General features: G+C 43.3%; 2 protein-coding genes across 6 annotated transcripts in view; both read left to right on the top strand.

The window, feature by feature from the left end:
- Window positions 1-24,686, top strand: part of LOC118567158 (coiled-coil domain-containing protein 66-like) — a 107,794-nt gene that overhangs the window by 23,144 nt on the left and 59,964 nt on the right. For 3 of the 5 annotated variants that reach the window (XM_036151598.1, XM_036151597.1, XM_036151595.1), the window contains exons 17-21: window positions 64-268; window positions 352-407; window positions 1,307-1,473; window positions 2,642-2,769; window positions 4,199-4,719. In XM_036151598.1, coding sequence (XP_036007491.1) covers window positions 64-268; window positions 352-407; window positions 1,307-1,473; window positions 2,642-2,769; window positions 4,199-4,300 — 658 coding nt within the window. In that variant the 3' untranslated portion in view covers window positions 4,301-4,719. Of the gene's footprint in view, window positions 1-63; window positions 269-351; window positions 408-1,306; window positions 1,474-2,641; window positions 2,770-4,198; window positions 4,720-12,549; window positions 12,587-12,614; window positions 12,743-24,686 lie in introns of those variants that run through there. The other 2 variants (XM_036151596.1, XM_036151599.1) reach the window with 2 other exon arrangements.
- Window positions 5,965-22,934, top strand: LOC118567182 (nuclear factor 7, brain-like). Its single transcript, XM_036151641.1, has 2 exons — window positions 5,965-5,994; window positions 21,516-22,934. The coding sequence occupies exon 2, from the start codon at window positions 21,533-21,535 to the stop codon at window positions 22,907-22,909; it is 1,377 nt and encodes a 458-aa protein (XP_036007534.1). The 5' UTR covers window positions 5,965-5,994; window positions 21,516-21,532; the 3' UTR covers window positions 22,910-22,934.

Below are 24,686 nucleotides of genomic sequence, written 5' to 3'. Positions count from 1 at the left end.
AGTCAGCTTTACTGGCTGGTTAAAAGCCCAAACTGTTTTTTCTGTATTTCCTGTGGTCTCCAGGCCCAGCCGGCGCTTCGTCCCCGCCTCGGAGCGCTACCCGGTCGCCCTGCAGAAGAACCGACAGGAGAGCCGGCTGAGGAGGCAGGCTGAGCTCCTGGCTCTGCAGGAGAGGACCCGTCTGCCCAGAACAGAACCTCCCCCCCAGCTCCAGGAGACGCGTCTCGGCCCCGACGGCCAGCAGAGGAGCACCAGCCCCGTTAAGAAGGCATTAAACTGCTCTGGGACTAGATTTGTATGAAATGTCGGTGCTGTCTGTCTGTCTGATGCTGATGAGCGCTGATGTTTCAGGAGGAATCTGGGTCCAGAGGACGCAGCGACCGCCAGACGGCCACCAGCGCCGACCGGTGAGCAGCTCTGACCAACGTTCTTCTCTCCGCCGAGCGTTTGAGACGCGAAAAGATGAATTAAAGAAAAATTACTACTTTATTTCTTCATAACTTAGCAATGTGCTGAAGTTCAGACTATAATGATCTGAGCCTCCTTCTACAAACCGCAGTTTAAAGGAGCTAAAATCAGATATTTACTGTAAAATCAACCTAAATCTCATTTTTCATCCAGGATGGAAGTAACATTCCCTAGAAACAATCAGTCCTCTTCATCAACAATGTCTTAGTCACGTTTTTCTCCTTTAAAATCCAGAGGTACGGTCTAGAACTACTTCGGTTCAGGTGTAGCCCGTGTTTACTTCCTGGTTCCTGAGCCAATCAAATGAGAGTTCCCAGGGTCCCTTATTTTGTTGAAAGAGCAGCAGCCTGAAAACATGGAAGCCAGTAAAAAGAAAGCGGACCAGAACCAGAACAGAATACAGCTTCATAGACCTGTCCTCTGTGGAAATAAAGACTCACAACAATCTAATACGATGTTTAAAAACGGCCTATTACATTGTTGTGATTGGCAAGCTGTTGTACCGATTTGTGCCACAAGGTGTCAGTGTTTCTTATAGCTCCTTTAAATAATTTTAAACTTTTCTCTTTGGGCGTTGATGAACACTTGATTTGATTACGTCATCACAGTTTCGATGTATAATTTTATAAATACGACGCCTGGAGCTTAACGCACATAATAATTAGACTAGCTCTGGCTCTAGCTCTACCACCGTAGACGTTAGACGAGGCATAGATGAAGCAGTTTTCTCAAAGCTGGACATTTTGAAACACCAGAGGCAGCTCCTGTAAGGATCAAAGCAAAAACCCGATCCTGCAGAGATCTCATGAGGTTTAATTCAGGTTGTCTCATCCTCTAGGGGGCGCTCTCCTCCTGCCCCTGCCATCAGACCTGCAGTCCGGACTCAGCAGGCTTCCAGTTCCCCTCCTCCTGCGCTGGAGTTCATTCCTTACCTTCGGACCGACGAGGTCTTCAGCCTGGACCCCCTGGAGCCCGCCGCTACGCCGCCACCCAAGACACACTCAGGTTAGACAGATAAAAATTAGAAAATGTCCTCTTTTCAGTTTATTGGCTGTAACAGCAGCTCTATTAAATTTTATTTATATAGAGCAAATTCACAACATATCATCTCAAGGTTCTTTCCAAAGTCAGACTCCATCAGATCCTCCAGGTTGGTCAGAAAGTTTCCTCTCTAAGGAAACCCAGCAGGTTGCATCAAGTCTCTCCAAGCAGCATTCACTCCTCCTGAAAGAGCGTAGAGCCACAGTGGACAGTCGTCTGCATTGCTGATGGCTTTGCAGCAATCCCTCATACTGAGCATGCATGAAGCGACAGTGGAGAGGAAAACTCCCCTTTAACAGGGAGGAGAACCTCCAGCAGAACCAGAACCAGGCTCAGTGTGAACGCTCATCTGCCTCCACCCACTGGGGCTTAGAGAAGACAGAGCAGAGACACAGAAAGCACAGAAGCTCACATTGACCCAGGAGTACTTTCTATGTTAGATGGTAATAGAGGATGATCTGCCTCCCCTGATGATGTCACAGCTAACAGAACACCAGACCAGGTGTACCTTCTATGAAGAGAAAAATGACAGAGAACAAAAAGGTAAAAGCTGAAATAACAACAAACAATGCAGATTGGAGAACAGTAGGAGAACTCAGCAGAGTGAGAGAAATAGACCCTGATGTCCTCCAGCAGCCTAAGCCTATAGCAGCATAACTGTAGAGATAGCTCAGGGTAACATGAGCCACTCTAACTATAAGCTTTGTCACAAAGGAAAGTTTTAAGATTAGTCTTAAAAGTAGACGGGGTGTCTGCCTCACGGACCAAAACTGGGAGTTGGTTCCACAGGAGAGGAGCCTGATAGCTAAAGGATCTGCCTCCCATTCTACTTTCAGAATGCACTCAGTGCAGCGACTAATATTCCTGCAGGATGAAAGCAGACGGGCCACTTCTAGCTCACTTGCTGTTAAGTTATTTTTGACATTTTATTACCTTTTCAGCTACATGAACAGAACCGGTCAACGTACTTTGGCTCTGTTTAATATCCGATAGAAACGGTACTGGTTGAATTTTGCCAGAAGCATTTTTTTTTCACGGCGTTCATGCAGGATAAACTTTATACTCAAACTGAATGTGGAGCCGTCAGAGCCGGCCCGGTTCAGAGAAGTGACGCTGCCTTTCTCCTGGCTAGGTCCTCCTCCCGAGGGTTCGGCGCCTCCTCCTGTCCCCTCGCACCGAGACCCGCTCCTCCACCCGGAGATGATGCGCAGCTCCCAGCGACAGCAGGACATCCTGAGGGGCCTGGCTCAGCTTCGGCAGGTAAGACACACCTGGTTGCGCTTTTAAAACGGGCCGATCTGGCTAACTGCTAACCATGTGGGTAGTGGTTGGGGCCGCGGTGTCGTCAGGACCCGATTGAGGCTGAAACGCTCAACTCACAACACAAGTTAGTGTTTAAGATGGGGCTGGCGATAATTCAATAACAATATAAAGCAATCGATAGAAAAAAAAAGGGTAAATAAAACGTTCAGTAGAATAACAGTTTTCCTTGCTTTTGCATTCTAGTCATGTAGGTTAATATCATCATTAATTCAATTCAGTTTATTTATTTAGCGCCAATTCATGAAACATGTCATCTCAAGGCTCTTTCTAAAGTCAAATTTAGTCAGATTATGCTTTTTTTTCTATCATTACATCCTACCAACCAATCACAACGCAGACCCAGGAAGCTCCGCCCCCTTCAGAGAGTTCTTTGGTGGCGCAGTGGTTAGCGCGCAGGACCCACGTACGGAGGCCTCAGTCCTCGTCGCGGCTGACCCGGGTTCGACTCTGACCTGTGGTCCTTTCCTGTCAGCCCACTGTATAAAAACACGAGGCACTAGTGCCGTAAAAACCTAAAAAAATTGCATTTTTGTTAAAAAGTTGGTTGAATAAAGGGTTCAGTTTGGATTCAGTGTTTGTGTCTTTATCTAAAAAATAGGTTGCTAAGCAACAGCACAAAATGGCCAGGGCAGCGCTTTAAATATATATTTTTAATTTGTTGAAATTATCAATATCAATCAATAAGATTTTTATCGATATGTTTTTTTTAGCTATACTGTTTTGAAAATTTTTAAAAGCAGCTAATTTCCTCACATTTCTCTATCATACAGTAAAAAAAGTGACGTTATTGCTGAGATATTTAGTGACATGAACTCCTAACCTTCTTGTCTTTCTGTCTTAATTATCGTTTTGTTGTTTTACTGCGAAACATTAGAGGACATAAATATCATCCCCTAACAACAGCAGGAAGCTGTGGCATCCGAGGCGCTCCAGGGAGCGCCATCACAGATCCTTCCTCCCAGCATCACTGCTCCCAGCAAAATGTTTATTTTCCATTACTTTAAATAGCCTGTAGGTTTTAATGCATAAATATGCTTTCATGTTCCTTATATTTAATTAAATCACTTTAATCTGAGTACGCTATTTTTAATAACTAGTTTTGTTCCTTATGTTGTAAATTGGTCCTTTTCATTTTATTTCCACCTTTTGTGTGAATCTGCTTCAACTTTTCTGCTGGTTCATCTGAACTCCCCCTCCCACCCCCCAAAAAAAGGAGAAATAAATAATAATGAAGCGTATTTCTATGTAAATGACTCTAAACAGCTGCTATAATGATGAATTTACTGTCTGGACTACAGCAGAGCGTAACCAGGATCATTAAAACCGGATCAGAACCGCTCAAACACCGGCCGCTGTCTGTTTCCAGGGTCTGTTACGGAAGCAGAGGGAGCTGGAGACGGACCTGAATCCTCTCAGGAGTCGCCACGACAACGAGCAGCGCGGCGCCCCCGCGGCTCGCCGCACATGACGGCGCCGGTGACCCGCCGGACCGTGGCAGGAGGCGTGGAGGCGCTAACGAACAGAACCTAAATGCAGTTTTTAAATCAGCTTCCTGCCTGTTTGCAGTCTTTCGTGAAGGTAAAAGCAAAGCAGCGTTTTGAATTAACAATCAGAATCAGAACTTCACCGCTTTTCGGATCATGGGTGCGTAGACAAGACTCGGGAGCTTCCTCCATCAGACACCGACCCGTCTCCAGAACGGCTCCAGCTCAGGTTTCTCTTAACCCGCCGGCACCAGAACGCTGCTGGACCGGTTTGGTTCCTGCTGAACGACCAGCGCCAAGTTCCTAAATGTGCAGTTTAGATTTTATTTATTGGAAATGTAATAAATTATGTGGTTTGTTGATGACTGATTAAATTAAAGTTGTTTTTCTTTTTTTTCTGTGACTCTCCCACATCGTTTTATTTATTTATTTTTATGTAAAGGTTTGCAGGTCTTTTAGTAAATGGACCCGACCAGCTGTGATTATTATGAAGGAGAGAGTTTGGTGTTTGTCTCGTTTTCAGGCGTTAATAAAATCTGAACACAAATCATCTGGGAAACAAGAAACCTCTGAACTCAACCCAAACAAGTTCGCCGGTACTGCTGGAGGAGCCAGGTGGTTCTGAAGGTAAAGGTCCTGTGATTTTTACCTGAATAGGACAGAGTGGCTCAGCGTAAAGCTTTACTACTTTGCCAGAGAATGGATTTAGGATGATCAGGAACCGCCATGATCTAAACAGAGGTGGGTAGAGTAGCTAAAGTTCGTACTCAAGTTTTGGTCCGTCAGGCAGACACCCCGTCTACTTTTAAGACTAAGCTTAAAACTTTCCTTTGTGACAAAGCTTACAGTCAGAATGGCTCATGTTACCCTGAGCTATCTCTATAGTTATGCTGCTTTAGGCTTAGACTGCTGGAGGACATCAGGGTCTATTTCTCTCACTCTGCTGAGTTCTCCTACTGCTCTCCAATTTGCATTGTTTGTTGTTATTTCAGCTTTTAACTTTTTGTTCTCTGTCATTTTTCTCTTCATAGAAGGTACACCTGGTCTGGCGTTCTGTTAGCTGTGACATCATCAGGGGAGGCAGATCATCCTCTATTACCATCTAACATAGAAAGTACTCCTGGGTCAATGTGAGCTTCTGAGCTTTCTGTGTCTCTGCTCTGTCTTCTCTAAGCCCCAGTGGGTGGAGGCAGATTAGCGTTCACACTGAGCCTGGTTCTGGTTCTGCTGGGGGTTCTCCTCCAGGAGTACTTTCTATGTTGGATGGTAATAGAGGATGATCTGCCTCCTCTGATGATGTCACAGCTAACAGAACGCCAGACCAGGTGTACCTACTATCACTATTATCTACATTTGCAACATTTTCTTCAGTGTCTTTTAAAAATGTATTTTCCTTCAGTATTCTCAGGCTGGACAAAAACCTTAAAAAGAAATACCAAAAAGGTTGTTTTTATCTAATGTCTGAAAATGAAGGAGAACATGTTGCAAGCAAAGTTAAAACGAAACCTTGGTAGAAAAAAAAATCCCCAGAAAGCAACAGACCTAACAGGTTTATGCTCCGCCTCTCACCTAACACACCTTAAACCGCCTGGAACCAGTTTTTCATTTCTGTCGCAGAGACAAACCAGCAGCTTCGTCTGAGTCCAGGAGAAAAAAGAGGAAACCTCCAACCCTGAAGGTGAGTTGGACCCAGAACATCAATCAGAGTCACTTTGAGGAACGTTAGTAGAGGAGGGAGGAGAACCATGACTGACTGGACCTTCTGTGATTTCAGCTTCACTCAGAGTCAAAATGGCTTCCAGATTAGAGGAGGATCTCTGCTGTCTGCACTCTGAGAAACTCAAACTCTTCTGTCTGGACCATCAGCAGCCAGTGTGTCTCGTCTGCAGAGATTCAGAGAAACACACCAACCACAGATTCAGACCCATCGATGAAGCTGCTCAGCAACACAAGAAGAACCTTCAGGAAACTCTGGAACCTTTAAAGGAGAACCTGGAGCTCAGGAAGAAAGTTCTAAAGAAGTTTGATCAGACAGCAGAACACATGAAGGTCCAGGCCCGACACACAGAGAAGCTGATTAAGGAGCAGTTTAAGAAGCTTCATCAGTTTCTAGCAGAGGAAGAGGAGGCCAGGCTGGCTGCACTGAGGAGGAAGAGGAGCAGAAGAGTGGGATGATGAAGGAGAAGATGGAGGCTCTGAGCAGAGAGATAGCAGCTCTTTCAGACACAGTCAGAGCCACAGAGGAGGAGCTGAGAGCTGAAGACGTCTCATTCCTGCACAACTACAAGGCTGCAGTGGAAAGAGTCCAGCGCTGCCCCCTGCTGGAGGATCCACAGCTGCCCTCAGGAGCTCTGATAGACCAGGCCAAACATCTGGGCAACCTGGCCTTCAACATCTGGAGCAATATGGAGAACATGGTCTCCTACACTCCTCTCATCCTGGACCCAAACACCGCTAGTTCATACCTCATGCTGTCTGAAGATCTGACCAGTTTGACTTTTGGAGAGAAACAGCAGCTTCCTGATAATCCAGAGAGGTTTGGGTCACAGTGTTCTGTTCTGAGTTCTGAGGGCTTCAACTCAGGGAACCACAGCTGGGATGTTGATGTTGGAGACAGTGAAGTCTGGGCACTTGGTGTGATAGAAGAGTCTGTCCAGAGGAAGGGAGACATAGAGTCTGGATGGTTGGATCTAGGGTTCTATAAAGGTAAATACTCAGCAGAGTCTCCTTCATCTCCTCTCATGGATCTCTCAGTCCAGAAGAATCTCCAGAGGATCAGAGTGAATCTGGACTGGGACAGAGGAAAGCTGTCCTTCTCTGATCTGGACACTAACTCACACATACACACCTTCACACACACCTTCACTGATAAGATGTTTCCATACTTCGACACTCTGGGTAAAGTAAAAATGCTACCGATGAAGATCTCAGTGAGCAAACAGCAGCTCTGATGTTCTCAGCATGAAGAACACAAAGTCCAGATGAAACCTTGATGATCTGATTGAAACTCAGTGATTTTAAACAGAATCTTGGAGCTTTTTATTCTGAATTACTTTGAATTTAATGTTAGTTCTTGGGTTACTTTATATTTTGGGTTAATAATCAGATTTATTTGTAGGTTAATAATTATTGAAATGTTTAATAAAATGTACTGGATTTTATTTAGGGGATTTAAAGGGAAGAGTCCTGAATGTAGATGCCTGCCAGACTTTTCAGATATTTGTTTTTACATTTTCATTTTGCTCCACCTAATAAAATCTTAGCAGATTTATTGACATTTATGTTTTTAATGCTGCAAAACGTAGAAAAGTTAAAGGGGGATGAACTCTTCTGCAGGACGCTGGATGTGAAGCTGGATAGTTTTTATAGTAAAAGTCAAATTAAAGAGAAAAAATGCATACATTTTATTATTAAAATGGAATGACTCTGGATGAAACAGTTCTACTGTTTCATCCTCCCACACTGGTTACAACTCCCCGTGTTATACGTTTGTATTTTAAAAAGTATAAAGAAGTATAGTAATAAAATTAGGTTCCTGCCCTTTTAATCCTCCAAAACATAGGTCAAACCGACTGAAGGCAATTTATCCGGCGAAAAAGAGCCAAAAAAGGCATATGTCATACAGGCATATATCCTTTTAAATTGTATAAAGTGGCTAAAACTGGGCCGAATGTTGATTTTTATTAAACCGTGTAGTAACATCATCCCGCCACTAGATGTCAGTTTTCCCATAACTTTAAACAATGTCAAGAAATGTCCAAAAAGAGAAAAAGTGATTCAGAACGACAATTTTGAAGTGTAACTCACTCCGATATGAACCTATTTTGGCAGATAAACTGTATAAACTGGGACTAAGGTGCTAATTTTGTTTATATTTCCACATCATCCACACAGGTGCAACAGGCCCTTTTTAATGGCTTCATGATTACGAAGCGTCCCAATGTAGAAATTGGTTTGACTCGCCTGCTCTAAAACCATCTTCCTGTTCTTCATCTTTTCTCCAATCCTTTCTTCAGTTTTTGATTAATGTTTTTTATTTATTCACCAATTTACTTTTATCTACTGTAAAGTTCCTCCTCTAGTTGGCCGATTACAACCATTTGTGTGACAGAGCGGCAACTACTGTACAGGAGTGACCTGGTATTGTGACACGTCAGTCATCTGTCACGTACTAAAGTGTGTCTTTTAATAAAACGTGTTTACTTTCTCTTCAACTTTTACTCAAACTTTGGTGCTGTAAAAACCGCATTGAAATACAATTCATAAAAATTTGCCTAATACAGGAAGTGTTTTTTAAAGACTGACCCAAATCCTGTTTTATTGCTGAAAATAGACTATTTTTGTTTCAATTGAGTCGCAAAGAATTTAGCAAACTGTATGACCATCTTTTAACGAGAAGAAAATCTGACTGGGTAATTTTAGTTTGTTTTTAAAGTGGATTTCTGGCCCTCCAGTACTTTTGACATGACAATTTTGGCCCCTGGTCCAGATATAAACCCCCAGTCTGTATTTCCTTCAGGGGGAGACCAGGGAACGAATACCGTCGGCGAATAAACCGTCTCTCCGCTAAGCTGGAGCAAACATGGACCCGTTTCCTCAAGTCTTTTTGATAATATAGTTTTAGGCAGTATTGTATAAAGTACTGAAATCTCGTAGTCAAGTAAAAGTATAAATACCTCTCCAAAATATGACTTTGGTAAAAGTCCAAGTCACTGTCTGTAACGAGTAAATAAACCAAACATTGAAAATCTATCGGAGTAAAAGTATGCAATTAAGTTCAGAAATATAGTGAAGTAAAAGTAAAAGTTATCAAAAAAATTTAGACTCGAGAAAAGTATAAAGTACTCCAAAATATACTTAAGTACAGTAGTGAAGTATTTTTACTTTGTTACTATACAACACTGGTTTTAGGAGAAACTTTTGCCCCTCTCTGGTTTCTAGCTAGTATCGATAGTTTCCAACAGCGACTCATTTTTCAGTCTCCTTTAAAGTAAATAAAGTCTTAGAGGAAATGCACTTTAAAGTCTGTGTATTTTGGATGTTTTTGGCGTTAGCCCTGCGGCGGTTCCGCCGTGTTTCTGCAGAATCTGGGGTCACCTCTGCACACATCATACGACCCGTCTGTCTCTCAGATGCATCCTCACGGCACGCATTCACTGCAACTCTGAAAAAAAACACGGCGCCCTCGGTTTTTCTTTTTCATGTGATTTTAATACAAAAACCTGTAATAGAAAAAAAACAAAAACATAAAAACCGACTTAAGTTAAAACTGTTCGCTGCAGCGACGGAACCACAGCAGCTCCCAGCGAAACAAACCAAACGATGACTTTTTTTTTTAGTGTCCACTGGAAGACGTAAGGCAACCTGATCCGCCGGCGACTGGAACCATCAGAACTCGCAGGTTTCCGTCTCCGCCCAGAACCAGAGGCTCCTGGTTCCGATCGGCGCAGAAGTCAGTCAGTCAGTCAGTCAGGGTTAAAAAGTTTTACTTTATTTACATGTGGCTAAATATTTACACGTCTCCATTAGTGTCAATGCTGATTCTTCTGGACTGACTTCCTGAAATGATCCGGACTGGTTCTGGGTGCTGTAAGCAGTCGTGGCTGAAACCCTCGGCTCGTTTAAGATAATAATAATAATAATAAGAAGAAGAAGAAGAAGCTGCTGTGTCTGTTTTGGGTTCCACCTGCAGTCTCTTACAACCTTTGACTGAACCCAGACTCTGCTGCTCTGCTGACGGCCGGTTCTGGTGGTTCTGGTGGTTCTGCTGGAGAACGCCTCCCTACATTCTGTTAAAACCTCCTCCCGGCCGGGCCGCCCCTGTACACGTTTCCGCCCGGACCTGCAGGACCGTAGAACCCCCCCAGGAGGTCCATCCCAGTCTGCTGGAAGCCCCAGACCAGGGGATTGCCTGTCGGGCCCAACCCGCCCGGCCAGAGCTGCGGGTGGGGCAAGAGGCCCCTCAGTCCTCCCAGAGGCCGCAGGGGCCCCAGTAAGGGTCCTGGGTGGAAATGGTGGCCGTGGACCTGAGGCAGGTGTGGAGTGGGTCGAAGGCCGACACCCGGCTGGGGCGGCACGCCGTACGGCCGGATCTGGGTCGGCTGCTTCTGCTGGAGGTTCTGCGCGGTCTGAGCGGGCTTCGGGTCGTGATCCCGACACATCAAGACGGGGATTCTGGACTCTGGGTCGCTGCTGCTCTGTGGAGCCGCTCCTGCGCTCGCTGGCTGCTCCTGGTCGGGCTGGGAAGTTCTGGAGGGGAAACGACGAGAACATTAGGACTGTGCATGAAAATCGCTACCAAGATTAATATCGATGTTTTTAAAAACGATTTAATATCAATATTCTGGCTTTCAACATCAATATACCTCCCAACCCCTAGGGGGCGTTATTACAGCGCAACCATTACTGTTCACAGCGTGGAAGAACAAGTGAGACGAATTTGCTGAACGGCCGACAGGATTTTAGAAGCTCCTTTGTTCCTAAAATCAGACGTTTGGCACATTTTTGGTTTTTGTGATACGTTAAATGCATTGAACCAAATTCACTTTGTTCTCCTGTTAATATATCAGTGTTCAATAAATTCATCATAAATATAATATTTGGCTGGTTTTGGTGATTGAATGACTTTGAGCATTAATTTGAAAGTAATAAATATGGAGTCAAATCAAATCAAGCAGAGCTATATAATGAATCGTATCGCCTCATCCTAGATGACACCCAGCCCTGGTGAACAGGTACTCAAGTTTTGGTCCATGAGGCAGACACCCCGTCTACTTTTAAGACTAATCTTAAAACTTTCCATTTTGACAAAGCTTCTAGTCAGAGTGACTCATGTTACTCTGAGCTACCTCTATAGTTATGCTGCTATAGGCTTAGGCTGCTGGAGGACATCAGGGTCTATTTCTCTCACTCTGCTGAAATCTCCTACTATTCTCCAATTTGCATTGGTTGTTGTTATTTTAACTTTTTGTTCTGTCATTTTTTTCTCTTCATAGAAGGTACACCTGGTCTGGCGTTCTGTTAGCTGTGACATCATCAGGGGAGGCAGATCATCCACTATTACCATCTAACATAGAAAGTACTCCTGGGTCAATGTGAGCTTCTGTGTCTCTGCTCTGTCTTCTCTAAGCCCCAGTGGGTCGAGGCAGATGAGCGTTCACACTAAGCCTGGTTCTGGTTCTGCTGGAGGTTTTCCTCCTGTTAAAGGGGAGTTTTTAATTCAATTTTATTTATATAGCGCCAATTCATGAAACATGTCATCTCAAGGCTCTTTACAGAGTCTAATTCAATCAGATCCTACAGGTTGGTGATAAAGTTTCCTCTCTAAGGAAACCCAGCAGGTTGCATCAAGTCTCTCCAAGCAGCATTCACTCCTCCTGAAAGAGCGTAGAGCCACAGTGGACAGTCGTCTGCATTGTTGATGGCTTTGCAGCAATCCCTCATACTGAGCATGCATGAAGCGACAGTGGAGAGGAAAACTCCCCTTTAACAGGGAGGAGAACCTCCAGCAGAACCAGAACCAGGCTCAGTGTGAACGCTCATCTGCCTCCACCCACTGGGGCTTAGAGAAGACAGAGCAGAGACACAGAAAGCACAGAAGCTCACATTGACCCAGGAGTACTTTCTATGTTAAATGGTAATAGAGGATGATCTGCCTCCCCTGATGATGTCACAGCTACACCAGACCAGGTGTACCTTCTATGAAGAGAAAAATGACAGAGAACAAAAAGTTAAAAGCTGAAATAAAAACAAACAATGCAGATTGGAGAACAGTAGGAGAACTCAGCAGAGTGAGAGAAATAGGCCCAGATGTCCTCCAGCAGCCTAAGCCTATAGCAGCATAACTATAGAGGTAGCTCAGGGTAACATGAGCCATTCTGACTAGAAGCTTTGTCACAAAGGAAAGTTTTAAGATTAGTCTTAAAAGTAGACGGGGTGTCTGCCTCACAGACCAAAACTGGGAGTTGGTTCCACAGGAGAGGAGCCTGATAGCTAAAGGATCTGCCTCCCATTCTACTTTTAGAATGCACTCAGTGCAGCGACTAATATTCCTGCAGGATGAAAGCAGACGGGCCACTTATTTTTGACATTTTATTACCTTTTCAGCTACATGAACAGAACCGGTCAATGTACTTTGGCTCTATTTAATATCCGATAGAAACGGTACTGGTTGAATTTTGCCAGGAGCATATTTTTTTTCATGACGTTCATGCAGGAAAAACTTTATACTCAGACTGAATGTGGAGCCGTCAGAGCCGGCCCGGTTCAGAGAAGTGACGCTGCCTTTCTCCTGGCCAGGTCCTCCTCCCGAGGGTTCGGCGCCTCCTCCTGTCCCCTCGCACCGAGACCCGCTCCTCCACCCGGAGATGATGCGCAGCTCCCAGCGACAGCAGGACATCCTGAGGGGCCTGGCTCAGCTTCGGCAGGTAAGACACACCTGGTTCCGCTTTTAAAACGGGCCGATCTGGCTAACCGCTAACCCTGGCTAGTGGTTGGGCCGCGGTGTCAGGACCCGATTGAGGCTGAAACGCTCAACTCACAACACAAGTTAGTGTTTAAAGGTAGGGCTGGACGATAATTCAATAACAATATGAATCAATCGATAGAAAGAAAAAGGTCAATAAAAAGTTCAGTAGAATAACAGTTTTCCTTCCTTTTGCATTCTAGCCATGTAGGTTAATATCATCATTAATTCAATTCAGTTTATTTATTTAGTGCCAATTCATGAAACGTCATCTCAAGGCTCTTTCTAAAGTCAAATTCAATCAGATTATGCAGTTTTTTTTCTATCATTACATACTCTCAACCAATCACAACGCAGACCCAGGAAGCTCCGCCCCCTTCAGAGAGTTCTTCGGTGGCGCTGTGGACTCCGACCGTGGTCCTTTCCTGTCAGCCCACTGTAAAAAACACGAGGCACTAGTGCCGTAAAAACCTCCAAAAAAAAATTTGCATTTTTGTTAAAAAGTTGGTTGAATAAAGGGTTCAGTTTGGATTCAGTGTTTGTGTCTTTATCTAAAAAATGGGTTGCTAAGCAACAGCACAAAATGGCCAGGGCTGCGCTTCAAATATTTATTTTTAATTTGTTGAAATTATCGATATCAATCAATAAGATTTTTATTGATATGTTTTTTTTGCTATACTGTTTTGAAAATTTTTAAAAGCAACTAATTTCCTCACATTTCTCTATCATACGGTTAAAAAAGTGACGTTATTGCTGAGATATTTAGTGACATAAACTCCTAGCCTTCTTGTCTTTCTGTCTTAATTATGGTTTTGTTGTTTTACTGCGAAACATTAGAGGATATAAATATTATCCCCTAACAACAGCAGGAAGCTGCGGCATCCGAGGCGCTCCAGGGAGCGCCATCACAGATCCTTCCCCCCCAGCATCACTGCTTCCAGCAAAATGTTTATTTTCCATTACTTTAAAAAGCCTGTTGGTTTTTATGCATAGATATGCTTTAATGTTCCTTATATTTAATTAAATCACTTTAATCTGAGCACGCTATTTTTAATAACTAGTTTTTTTCCTTATGTTGTAAATTGGTCATTTCATTTTATTTCCACCTTTTCTGTGAATCTGCTTAAACTTTTCTGCTGCTTCATCTGAACTCGCCACCCCCCCCCCCCCCCCCCCCCCCCCCCCCCCCTAAGGAGAAATAAATAATAGCCTATTTCTATGGAAATGACTCTAAACAGCTGCTATAATGATGAATTTACTGTCTGGACTGCAGCAGAGCGTGAACAGGATAATTAAAACCGGATCAGAACCGCTCAAACACCGGCCGCTGTCTGTTTCCAGGGTCTGTTACGGAAGCAGAGGGAGCTGGAAATCAACTTCCTGCCTGTTTGCAGTCTTTCGTGAAGGTAAAAGCAAAGCAGCGTTTTGAATTAACAATCAGAATCAGAACTTCACCGCTTTTCGGATCACGGGTGCGTAGAAGAGACTCGGGAGCTTCCTCCATCAGACACCGACCCGTCTCCAGAACGGCTCCAGCTCAGGTTTCTCTTAACCCGCCCCGCCGGCACCAGAACGCTGCTGGACCGGTTTGGTTCCTGCTGAACGACCAGCGCCAAGTTCCTAAATGTGCAGTTTAGATTTTATTTATTGAAAATGTAATAAATTATGTGGTTTGTTGATGCCTGATTAAATTAAAGTTGTTTTTCTTTTTTTCTGTGACTCTCTCACATCATTTTATTTCTTTTTTTATGTAAAAGTTTGTAGGTCTTTTAGTTAATGGACCCGACCAGCTGTGATTATTATGAAGGAGAGAGTTTGGTGTTTGTCTCGTTTTCAGGCGTTAATAAAATCTGAACACAAATCATCTGGGAAACAAGAAACCTCTGAACTTAACCCAAACAAGTTTGCCGGTACTGCTGGAGGAGCCAGGTGGTTCTGAAGGTAAAGGTCCTGTGATTTTTACCTGAATAGGACAGAGTGGCTCAGCGTAAAGCTTTACTACTTTGCCAGAAAATTGATTTAGGGTGATCAGGGGCCGCCATGACCCGCTAAACAGAGGTGGGTAGAGTAGCTAAAGTTCCTACTCAAGTTTTGGTCCATGAGGCAGACACCCCATCTACTTTTAAGACTAAGCTTAAAACTTTCCTTTTTGACAAAGTTTATAGTTAGAGTGGCTCATGTTACTCTGCTCTGTCTTCTCTAAGCCCCAGTGGGTCGAGGCAGATGAGCGTTCACACTGAGCGTTCTCCACTGTCGCTTCATGTATTCTTGTTAGAGGTGTTGATGTATAACAACAGGAACTTTGGCCTGGTGTCTGATATATCAGACATCCTTCCAAGGATCTTGAAAGAACGCCCGACCTTGGAAAAACTAATAATACAAGCTGAAGCCCTGGGCGACGTCACCTGGATAAGAAAATCAGAAGTATTGAAAGAGGATTACATTCGTCTGTTGAACTTAGTTGATGGCCTTAATGTCAAGGTGTTTCTCAGTGGCCCTCATGTACCCGTTAATTGTGGAGACAAGATTTTCTCCAGAGTTCTGATGCTAAACAAATGGCTGGAAAAAACATGCAAACAAACAACTGTAACCTTCATAGACAACTATGAACAGAACAGATGTCTCCTCTTCCTTTGGAAGAGGAGACATCTGTTCAACAGAGATGGTTTCTCTCTAAATAGGTCAGGTGCAAAACGGCTGATTTCAAACATCTTCTATTCTGTGAACCATGCACCATCAGCTTTGTTCCAAAAAAAAGTACATCCAGTGCCAAAACAAATGATAAGCCCAGTGCAGCCCGAACAAGCCAAGATAAAGATGGCCAGAAAGATGACACAGAGAGAGGCTACGTTAGAGCTACAGGAGGATTCATCCCGGATCTCAAAAGAGGACCAAAAACTTCCATCCCCACAAACACCGATCAAGACTGCACACCCCCCCCCCCCTGTTCTCCACAAAGCCCAGAGGCTCCTTTTCTTGATTTTTCTCATAACATGAACAAACTCCTTAAGATTGGTCTACGGTTGACATCCTCTCCACATATTAATTTTGAAAACCGCAGTTCTGTGACTAAATCAGCATCTTCCAAAGGACGCAGAGGTCCAGATCCTCCTCCTCCTCTACATATCACAGAACATGCCTGTCCTGAGGACCTTCAGATAACTTCCTTGTGATGTACTCCGGGCCCTGGTCGCACGTTTATCAGACAAGACCGCTTTCAGCATCAGCCTGGGCCTCTTGACAGAGAATAGACCAGTTCATTGTTATTGTTTTGATGCGGGTTTTTCGCGCATGCGCGCCGGACCGGTAGGCAAAAGACGAACACAATGGCGGACGCAAACAGAGAAACTCACGAGTTCTCCACGTATTTTTCTTCTTTAGATAACGTACTACAAGATCGTTTTAAGAGTAAGTTGATGGTTGATGGTATCAGATTGCCAGATCCACACAGCAAAAGCCTGAAGGGACGGAGCGAGTCTGTGAAATGCTGGCCAACTGTTCCGTACCGCGACATACAGCTGCTTTATAAACACGGCAGGCCAGTACAGACGAGAGAGCATGAAAGCCATGAAACCACTGGACGGCTGCAATTATTTTATATCAGGAAAAAGGCTCCAGCAACGCCCGCGACGCCATGAGGGATTAAGAGGGTCAGAAAATGGATGGATGGATGTTCAGACATGTTTGTGCAACAGCACAAAGCGGCGTCGGACACAGACCGCGTCTCAGCAGAGGCCCGGTAGGTTAAAAAAACACATTTTTCACTACGGATTATTTAGGTGTTTTTGTCTTGTTAAAATGGGTGGCGGTGTCGGCGACATTGCAGCGTAAACACAGAAGTACTAGCAGCAGCAGCTTACTGCTGCTACTGCTGCTGCTACTGCTGCTAGCAGCAGCTTACTTACTGCTAGCAGCAGCAGCTGTAGCCGCTGCTGCGTAAACACTACTCGGGCCGGAGAAGCCGCTGCTGCTGCTGCTGCTTCAGACAATGGCTGCTGCTGCTGTAGCAGCCGCTTCTGCGGCCCGTGTAGCGATCATCACCTCCCCTCTGCCGCTATTTAAGCAGAACAATGACTAGAGCAGAATAAAGTTGTATTTACCGGAGATGAAGTGTAGACTGCAAATTCTGTCGTAGTATGATCGCTCCCCCAGTCCATTGGGATTATCTGCCTGCGCTCTTTTCATTGAAAATATCCAATTCTTTCTGCGTCCTTCCACCTTCGGTAAAAGACAGAAACGTACATCCAACGATTTGGAATGCCTCTCTGTGCAACCGGGAGCACAACAAGTCGTAGGCATTGCTTAGATTACAAAAATAAAGGAACTAAAAGTACGCTCTAAATCACCCGTTTTGTCATGTTGTAGACGAGAGCAGCTCTGTTTTTGCCTACCAGCGGGACCCGGATGTAGCGCCGACGTCACGCGGGACGTCACGCGTGAACTACCCTATATGGAATATCTGTTATGATACGTGGCAGAAATAAGAAAAGCAAAAGGAAAACAAACAGGAATAATCAATCGTACTTAAAAGTCATAAACTGTCAGATGCAACCTGCCACAGAGACACCATCAACCACCAAGTCATATAAACTGGGTTTACTAAACATTAGATCTCTGTCAGGAAAATCCCTTTTAATTAATGACTTCATTATTGATAATAATGTTGATGTAATGTTTTTAACAGAAACATGGCTACATGAATTTAGTGAAGCAGCTATACTGATGGAGTCAACACCTCCAAACTACAATTTTCTTTGTGAGAGCAGACAGCAAAGGAAAGGTGGAGGAGTAGCAACATTGTTTAATGATTCACTAAAGTGGAAAAAGGTGTTTTTGGGAAAATTTGACTCTTTTGAACATTTGGCTCTCCAGGTAAAGGGCCCGGTACGAACTATGTTTTTGGATGTTTAGGCCTCCTAAGTCCACATCAAACTTTTTTAATGATTTTAGTGACCTCTTGTCTGTGATATGCGTTGATTATGACTGTTTAATTATTGTGGGAGACTTCAACTTTCACGTTGACAACCCTGAAGACAGAAGTGCAAAAGAACTGTGTGACACACTTAGAAACTTTGGTTTAACTCAACATGTTAAACAGCCAACGCACAAACAGGGACATATTTTAGACTTGATCATCACTAAAGGTCTAAACATTTCTAACGTCAATGTGACTGATGTTGCCCTACCTGATCACTTTTCTGTTACCTTTGAATGTATAATTTCCAGTGACTCATTTAGCCAAAGGGACATCGTAATAAAACGCACCTTTAAGGACAATGCCACGGAAACCTTCATTCAAGCTTACTCTGCTACTTCAACCTTGAGCTGCAACTCAGCTGATGAACTAGTAGATAACTTTCAGTCTAAAGTCTCAGACATCATTGACTGCATTGCTCCAGTTAAAGTGAAGGTTTTTTCTGGGAAGAATAAATCTCTGTGGAGAAATGCTCCAGCAGTTAGAAGTGAAAAAAGGGAGTGTCGGAAAACTGAACGCAGGTGGAGAAAGAACAGACTGCAGGTTCACTATGACATCTATAAAGAGAGACTTTACAGATATAACTTACAATTGAAAAATGCAAGAGAATCTTTCTTCTCAGAGATCATCAAAAAAAAACATTAATAATGCTCGTGTCTTATTCTCCACAGTCGACAGATTAACAAATCCTTCTGTGTCCGTGGCTTCCGAACTCCACTCCACCAGGGCCTGCAATGAATTTGCTAACTTCTTTACTGAAAAAAATTCAAAAAATTAGAGGATCAGTTTGTACTTCCATGTAAACACCAGAACCAAAGCTGTATTCAGCTGGAACTTATCCTGACAAAATGTCCCAAATAAACTCCAAAACCTTAGAGGAGATCATTCAGCAGCTAAGTTCCTCCTCCTGCTGCCTTGATGTTCTACCCACAGTTTTCCTTAAGAAGGTTTTACCTGTCATAGCGTCTGATTTGACTCAGACAATAAACGCGTCCCTTCTGTCAGGTGTTTTCCCCCAGTCACTAAAAACAGCAATTATCAAACCACTGCTAAAAAAGAACAATTTAGACAAACTACTACTCCAGAACTACAGGCCCATCTCAAACCTCCCCTTTATCAGTAAGAATATTGAAAAAGCTGTGTTTCAACAATTAAACACCTTCTTAACAACAACCAACCGCTTTGATGTTTTCCAGTCAGGTTTCCTCACCACAGTACAGAGACCGCCCTTATCAAGGTGTTTAATGACATCCATATAAATACAGATTGTGGAAGAACCACCGTGCTGGTTCTATTGGACCTCAGTGCAGCATTTGATACTGTCGATCACTCCATTCTGTTAGAGCGCCTGGAGAACTGGGTCGGCCTCTCTGGTACAGCTCTTCACTGGTTTAAATCCTTCTTAAAGGACAGGGACTTTTTTGTATCAGTAGGTAACTTTACATCAGAGATTACAAAAATCACATGTGGGATTCCCCAAGGGTCCATCTTGGGTCCCCTCCTTTTCAATATCTACATGCTCCCCCTTAGCCTCGTGAGACCATCCTGATCTCGCGAGCTTTCAAGGTTTCACTCGCAGATCAGTCTGGCTACTCTCCGTTAAAGAAAATTTGGAGCCGTTCACCAAACGAACGTCCAATCAGAGTTGGCTTTGAGGCGGGTTGAGGTGTGACGCAATGAGATGCGCGACAGTTCAGTCTAAAGAACATGGCGGCTTCAGCCGATGAAACTAGCGTTAGCGTGGCTATCGAGCAAGTTTTATCGGAATTACAGAGTATTTATTTGCTGAGCTAACGAGCCTTTACCTGCAGCAGCAAGAGTAGCTTGGCTTGTGGTTGTGTTTTCGCCGTCGCTCTGTTACGAGCGACGACGAAGCATGTTGACGAGTACGTCATATACTTCGTTGATCTGATTGGTTTATTTGGCCCGTCTATCACCAACATAGGCCAATCAGCTAACCAGTATTTTCGCCCCTTCCCAAAATTACTTCAACGGAAGGTTTCCAGATGGATATGCGGAGCAAATCTGTCTGGCGGCGTCAGGTTAGCTCCCCCTAGCTCAGATAATAAAAAACAACAACATCAGCTACCATAACTATGCAGACGACACACAGCTCTACATCACCATGTCACCAGGTGACTATGAACCAGTTCAAGCACTGAGTAAATGCCTAGAAGAAATCAATACGTGGATGTGCCAAAATTTTCTTCAGTTGAATAAAAACAAAACAGAAGTAATAACATTTGGACCAATAGAGGAAATCAAAATCAAAAGTTAGCACACAGCTTCAGTCGCTTCAGCTAAAAACCACCAATCAGGCCCGAAATCTGGGAGTAGTGATGGACTCAGACCTTAACCTCCAAAAGCACCTAAAGACAGTTACAAGGTCGGCTTTCTATCACCTGAAGAACATTTCTAGGATTAAAGGACTGATGTCTCAGCAGGATCTGGAAAAACTAATCCATGCGTTTATTTTTAGTAGAATTGATTACTGCAACGGTGTTTTCACAGGTCTGCCTAAAAAGTGGATCAGACAGCTGCAGCTGATCCAGAACGCTGCTGCCCGCGTCCTCACTAAGACTAAGATAGTAGAGCACATCACCCCAGTTCTAAAGTCCTTCCATGGCTCCCTGGATCTCAGATAATAGACTTTAAAATACTTCTGTTAGTCTATAAATCCCTGAATGGCTTAGCACCTAAATACATCACAGACTTGTTATCAGTGTATCAACCATCCAGACCACTCAGGTCTTCTGGCTCCAGCCTGCTCTGAAGAACCAGAACCAGAACTAAACAAGGAGAAGCAGCATTTAGTTCCTATGCTCCACTTATCTGGAACAAACTTCCAGAAAATTGTAAAGGTGCGGAAAGCCTGAGTTCCTTTAAATCAAGATTAAAAACACATTTGTTTAGGATTGCCTTCAACTGTTCTAGTTTTATTCTGTTTTATTTTGCTATATTTTAATCATGTAAAGCACTTTGCATTGTCTTTGTACTGAATTGTGCTATATAAATAAATCTGCCTTGCCTTGCCTATTACATCTGACATAGAAAGTACTCCTGGGTCAATGTGTGCTTCGGTGCTTTCTGTGTCTCTGCTATGTCTTCTCTAAGCTCCAGTGGGTCGAGGCAGATGAGCGTTCACACTGAGCTTGGTTCTGGTTCTGCTGGAGGTTCTCCTCCAGGAGTACTTTCTATGTTATATGGTAATAGTGGATGATCTGCCTCCTCTGATGATGTCACAGCTAACAGAACGCCAGACCAGGTGTACCTACTATCACTATTATCTACATTTGCAACATTTTATTCAGTTTCTTTTAAAAATGTATTTTCCTTCAGTATTCTCAGGCTGGTTTAGTTTTTAGGATTTATAAAAAGAAAATATCTGCTGTCACTTGGACAAAAACCTTAAAAAGAAATACCAAAAAGGTTGTTTTTATCTAATGTCTGAAAATGAAGGAGAAAATGTTGCAAGCAAAGTTAAAACGAAACCTTGGTAGAAAAAAAAAATCCCCAGAAAGCAACAGACCTAACAGGTTTAAGCTCCGCCTCTCACCTAACACACCTGAAACCGCCTGGAACCAGTTTTCATTTCTGTCATAGAGACAAACCAGCAGCTTCGTCTGAGTCCAGGAGAAAAAAGAGGAGACCTCAAACCCTGAAGGTGAGTTGGACCCAGAACATCAATCAGAGTCACTTTGAGGAACGTTAGTAGAGGAGGGAGGAGAACCATGACTGACTGGACCTTCTGTGTTTTTAGCTTCACTCAGAGACTAAATGGCTTCCAGATTAGAGGAGGATCTCTGCTGTCCGGTCTGTCAGGACGTCTTTAAGGATCCGGTTGTTCTGTCATGTAGCCACAGCTTCTGTAAGGAGTGTCTGAAGAACTGGTGGAGAGAGAAAGCAGCACAAGAGTGTCCAGTTTGTAGGAAAAGATCTTCAAGAGGTCTTCCACCCTGTAATCTGGCTCTGAAGAACCTGTGTGAGACCTTCCTACAGCAGAGAGACCAGAGAGCTTCAGAGGATCTCTGCAGTCTGCACTCTGAGAAACTCAAACTCTTCTGTCTGGACCATCAGCAGCCAGTGTGTCTCGTCTGCAGAGATTCAGAGAAACACACCAACCACAGATTCAGACCCATCGATGAAGCTGCTCAGAAACACAAGAAGAACCTTCAGGAAACTCTGGAACCTTTAAAGAAGAACCTGGAGCTCAGGAAGAAAGTTCTAGATGAGTTTGATCAGACAGCAGAACACATGAAGGTCCAGGCCCGACACACAGAGAGGCTGATTAAGGAGCAGTTTAAGAAGCTTCATCAGTTTCTAGCAGAGGAAGAGGAGGCCAGGCTGGCTGCACTGAGGGAGGAAGAGGAGCAGAAGAGTGGGATGATGAAGGAGAAGATGGAGGCTCTGAGCAGAGAGATAGCAGCTCTTTCAGACACAGTCAGAGCCACAGAGGAGGAGCTGAGAGCTGAAGACGTCTCATTCCTGCACAACTACAAGGCTGCAGTGGAAAGAGTCCAGCGCTGCCCCCTGCTGGAGGATCCACAGCTGCCCTCAGGAGCTCTGATAGACCAGGCCAAACATCTGGGCAACCTGGCCTTCAACATCTGGAGCAACATGGAGAACATGGTCTCATACACTCCTCTCATCCTGGACCCAAACACTGCTGGTTCAAAACTCATCCTGTCTGAAGATCTGACCAGTTTGACTTTAGGAGAGGAACAGCAGCTTCCTGATAATCCAGAGAGGTTTAAATGGTGTTCTGTCCTGAGTTCTGAGGGCTTCAACTCAGGGAACCACAGCTGGGATGTTGATGTTGGAGACAGTAAAGGCTGGATGCTTGGTGTGATAGAAGAGTCTGTCCAGAGGAAGGGAGACATAGAGTCTGGGTTGTTGGTTCTAGGGTTCTATAAAGGTGAATACTCAGCAGGGTCTCCTTCATCTCCTCTCATGTTTCTCTCAGTCCAGAAGAAGCTCCAGAGGATCAGAGTGAATCTGGACTGGGACAGAGGAAAGCTGTCCTTCTCTGATCTGGACACTAACATACACACCTTCACACACACCTTCACTGACAAGATGTTTCCATTCTTCTACACTGTGGGTAAAGTAAAAATGCTACCGATGAAGATCTCAGTGAGCAAACAGCAGCTCTGATGTTCTCAGCATGAAGAACACAAAGTCCAGATGAAACCTTGATGATCTGATTGAAACTCAGTGATTTTAAACAGAATCTTGGAGCTTTTTATTCTGAATTACTTTGAATTTAAAGTTAGTTCTTGGGTTACTTTATATTTTGGGTTATTAACCAGATTTATTTGTAGGTTAATAATTATTGAAATGCTTAATAAAAGGTACTGGATTTTATTTAGGGGATTTAGAGGGAAGAGTCCTGAATGTAAATGCATGCCACACTTTTCAGATATTTGTTTTTACATTTTCATTTTGCTCCACTTAATAAAATCTCAGCAGATTTATTGACATTTATGTTTTCAATGCTGCAAAACCTGGAAAAGTTAAAGGGGGGTGAACTCTTCTGCAGGACACTGGATTTGAAGCTGGATAGTTTTTATAGTAAAAGTCAAATTAATGAATTTTTTAAATAAATTTTATTATTAAAATGGAATGACTCTGGTGCAAAGCCATGTCTCGTGTAAATGAGGAAGTAGCTTTATACTTTGGAATAATAATCAATAACAAAGAAAATCTATTAGCATTTAAACATCCTGTGGACGCACACTTGATATGCATCAGGATCGCCTTCTGTTATTTTGATGCATTTCCTCAACATTTTGATTTTTTTCCTCAGTATTTGAACTTTATTCTGTTACAAAAAGAAAAAATAACTACCAGGTTTGTTTTCCTTGAGTGATCCAGAAACTCCTTCGTGGCCGATTTTATTACATTTTTTGCAAATCAACTAAGACTAAACAAACTAACGGCCCACACACATAAAAGAAGAGTTTTACTCTTTTTATTCAGCTTAATTAGAACCAAAAAGTCCACCTTCTCCTATCATTTAAAGTAAATTGAGTTATTTACCATATGAAACTTTTTTTTAGAAAATAATAACGTTTATATCTTGTCTGTTTACAATATTAATTTGTTTCTAGTCACGCTGATGACCAAATATTATATATTTGCAAAATATTACTACAGTCACATCTCTTCATTTGCTCCGTTAACACTGCTGTTGTTCAATAAAGTTTGGTTCAAAGAAATAGAGAAGAAATTGATGCGGCTGCCACAGATTGGCCCGTCCACGCATCAGGTGACCCGGAAGTGAAGTTACCGATGCGTTTGTGGAGTGAAGGACTAGTCCGACCAGGTTCTTCGGTGTTCGGGTGGAATTTCTGCTGGACGCGATGGAGACGTTAAACAAACTGAAGTATCTGGACGCTTATCCCAAAACTCAGGAGTAGTGATGGCTCAATGAGGCGTTATGAAGCGTTTAGACACATTGCCAAACTGTATTGATACTGTGTCACTAAATACTGACACCTGCTGGACGTTAAAAATCCCTACAGGCAATCTAGTTGACATACTTAACTGACACTGATTTGATGACCTAGTATACACAATAACACAACTTAAGTCATTGTGTGTTGCATTGTATTATTTCATATTTTCATTTCAATTTAAAATATCTTTGATTTTTTTTTTTAGATACAGTCTAAATAATGTGAACCTGTATCATAATGTAATAACTTCTAAGTAAACATGTGAATGAGGATGCTTGTGGACTGGCTTTTTTTTTTTTTTGTTTTACAAACTTTTATAAAAAAAAAAAGTTGTTTCAACGTTTTGATATTAAGTCTGTTACGCTTTTTTGATATCACTTCTCCAGCTGTAGAAAACAGCCGCTCACACACAGATGACGCTGGAGTGCAGAGAAATTGTAATGAAAAGCGGAAGAGGTTTGGACAGACTGTCT

This window comes from Fundulus heteroclitus, chromosome 20 (assembly GCF_011125445.2).
Source record: "Fundulus heteroclitus isolate FHET01 chromosome 20, MU-UCD_Fhet_4.1, whole genome shotgun sequence".
Classification (NCBI taxonomy): domain Eukaryota; kingdom Metazoa; phylum Chordata; class Actinopteri; order Cyprinodontiformes; family Fundulidae; genus Fundulus; species Fundulus heteroclitus.
Note: the sequence above shows the minus strand (reverse complement) of the source record. Positions and strands in the feature narration are given on the sequence as shown.

Coding starts and splice junctions, on each gene's coding strand:
- LOC118567182 (XM_036151641.1), top strand. CDS start 21,533: ATGGCTTCCAGATTAGAGGAGGATCTCTGCTGTCCGGTCTGTCAGGAC.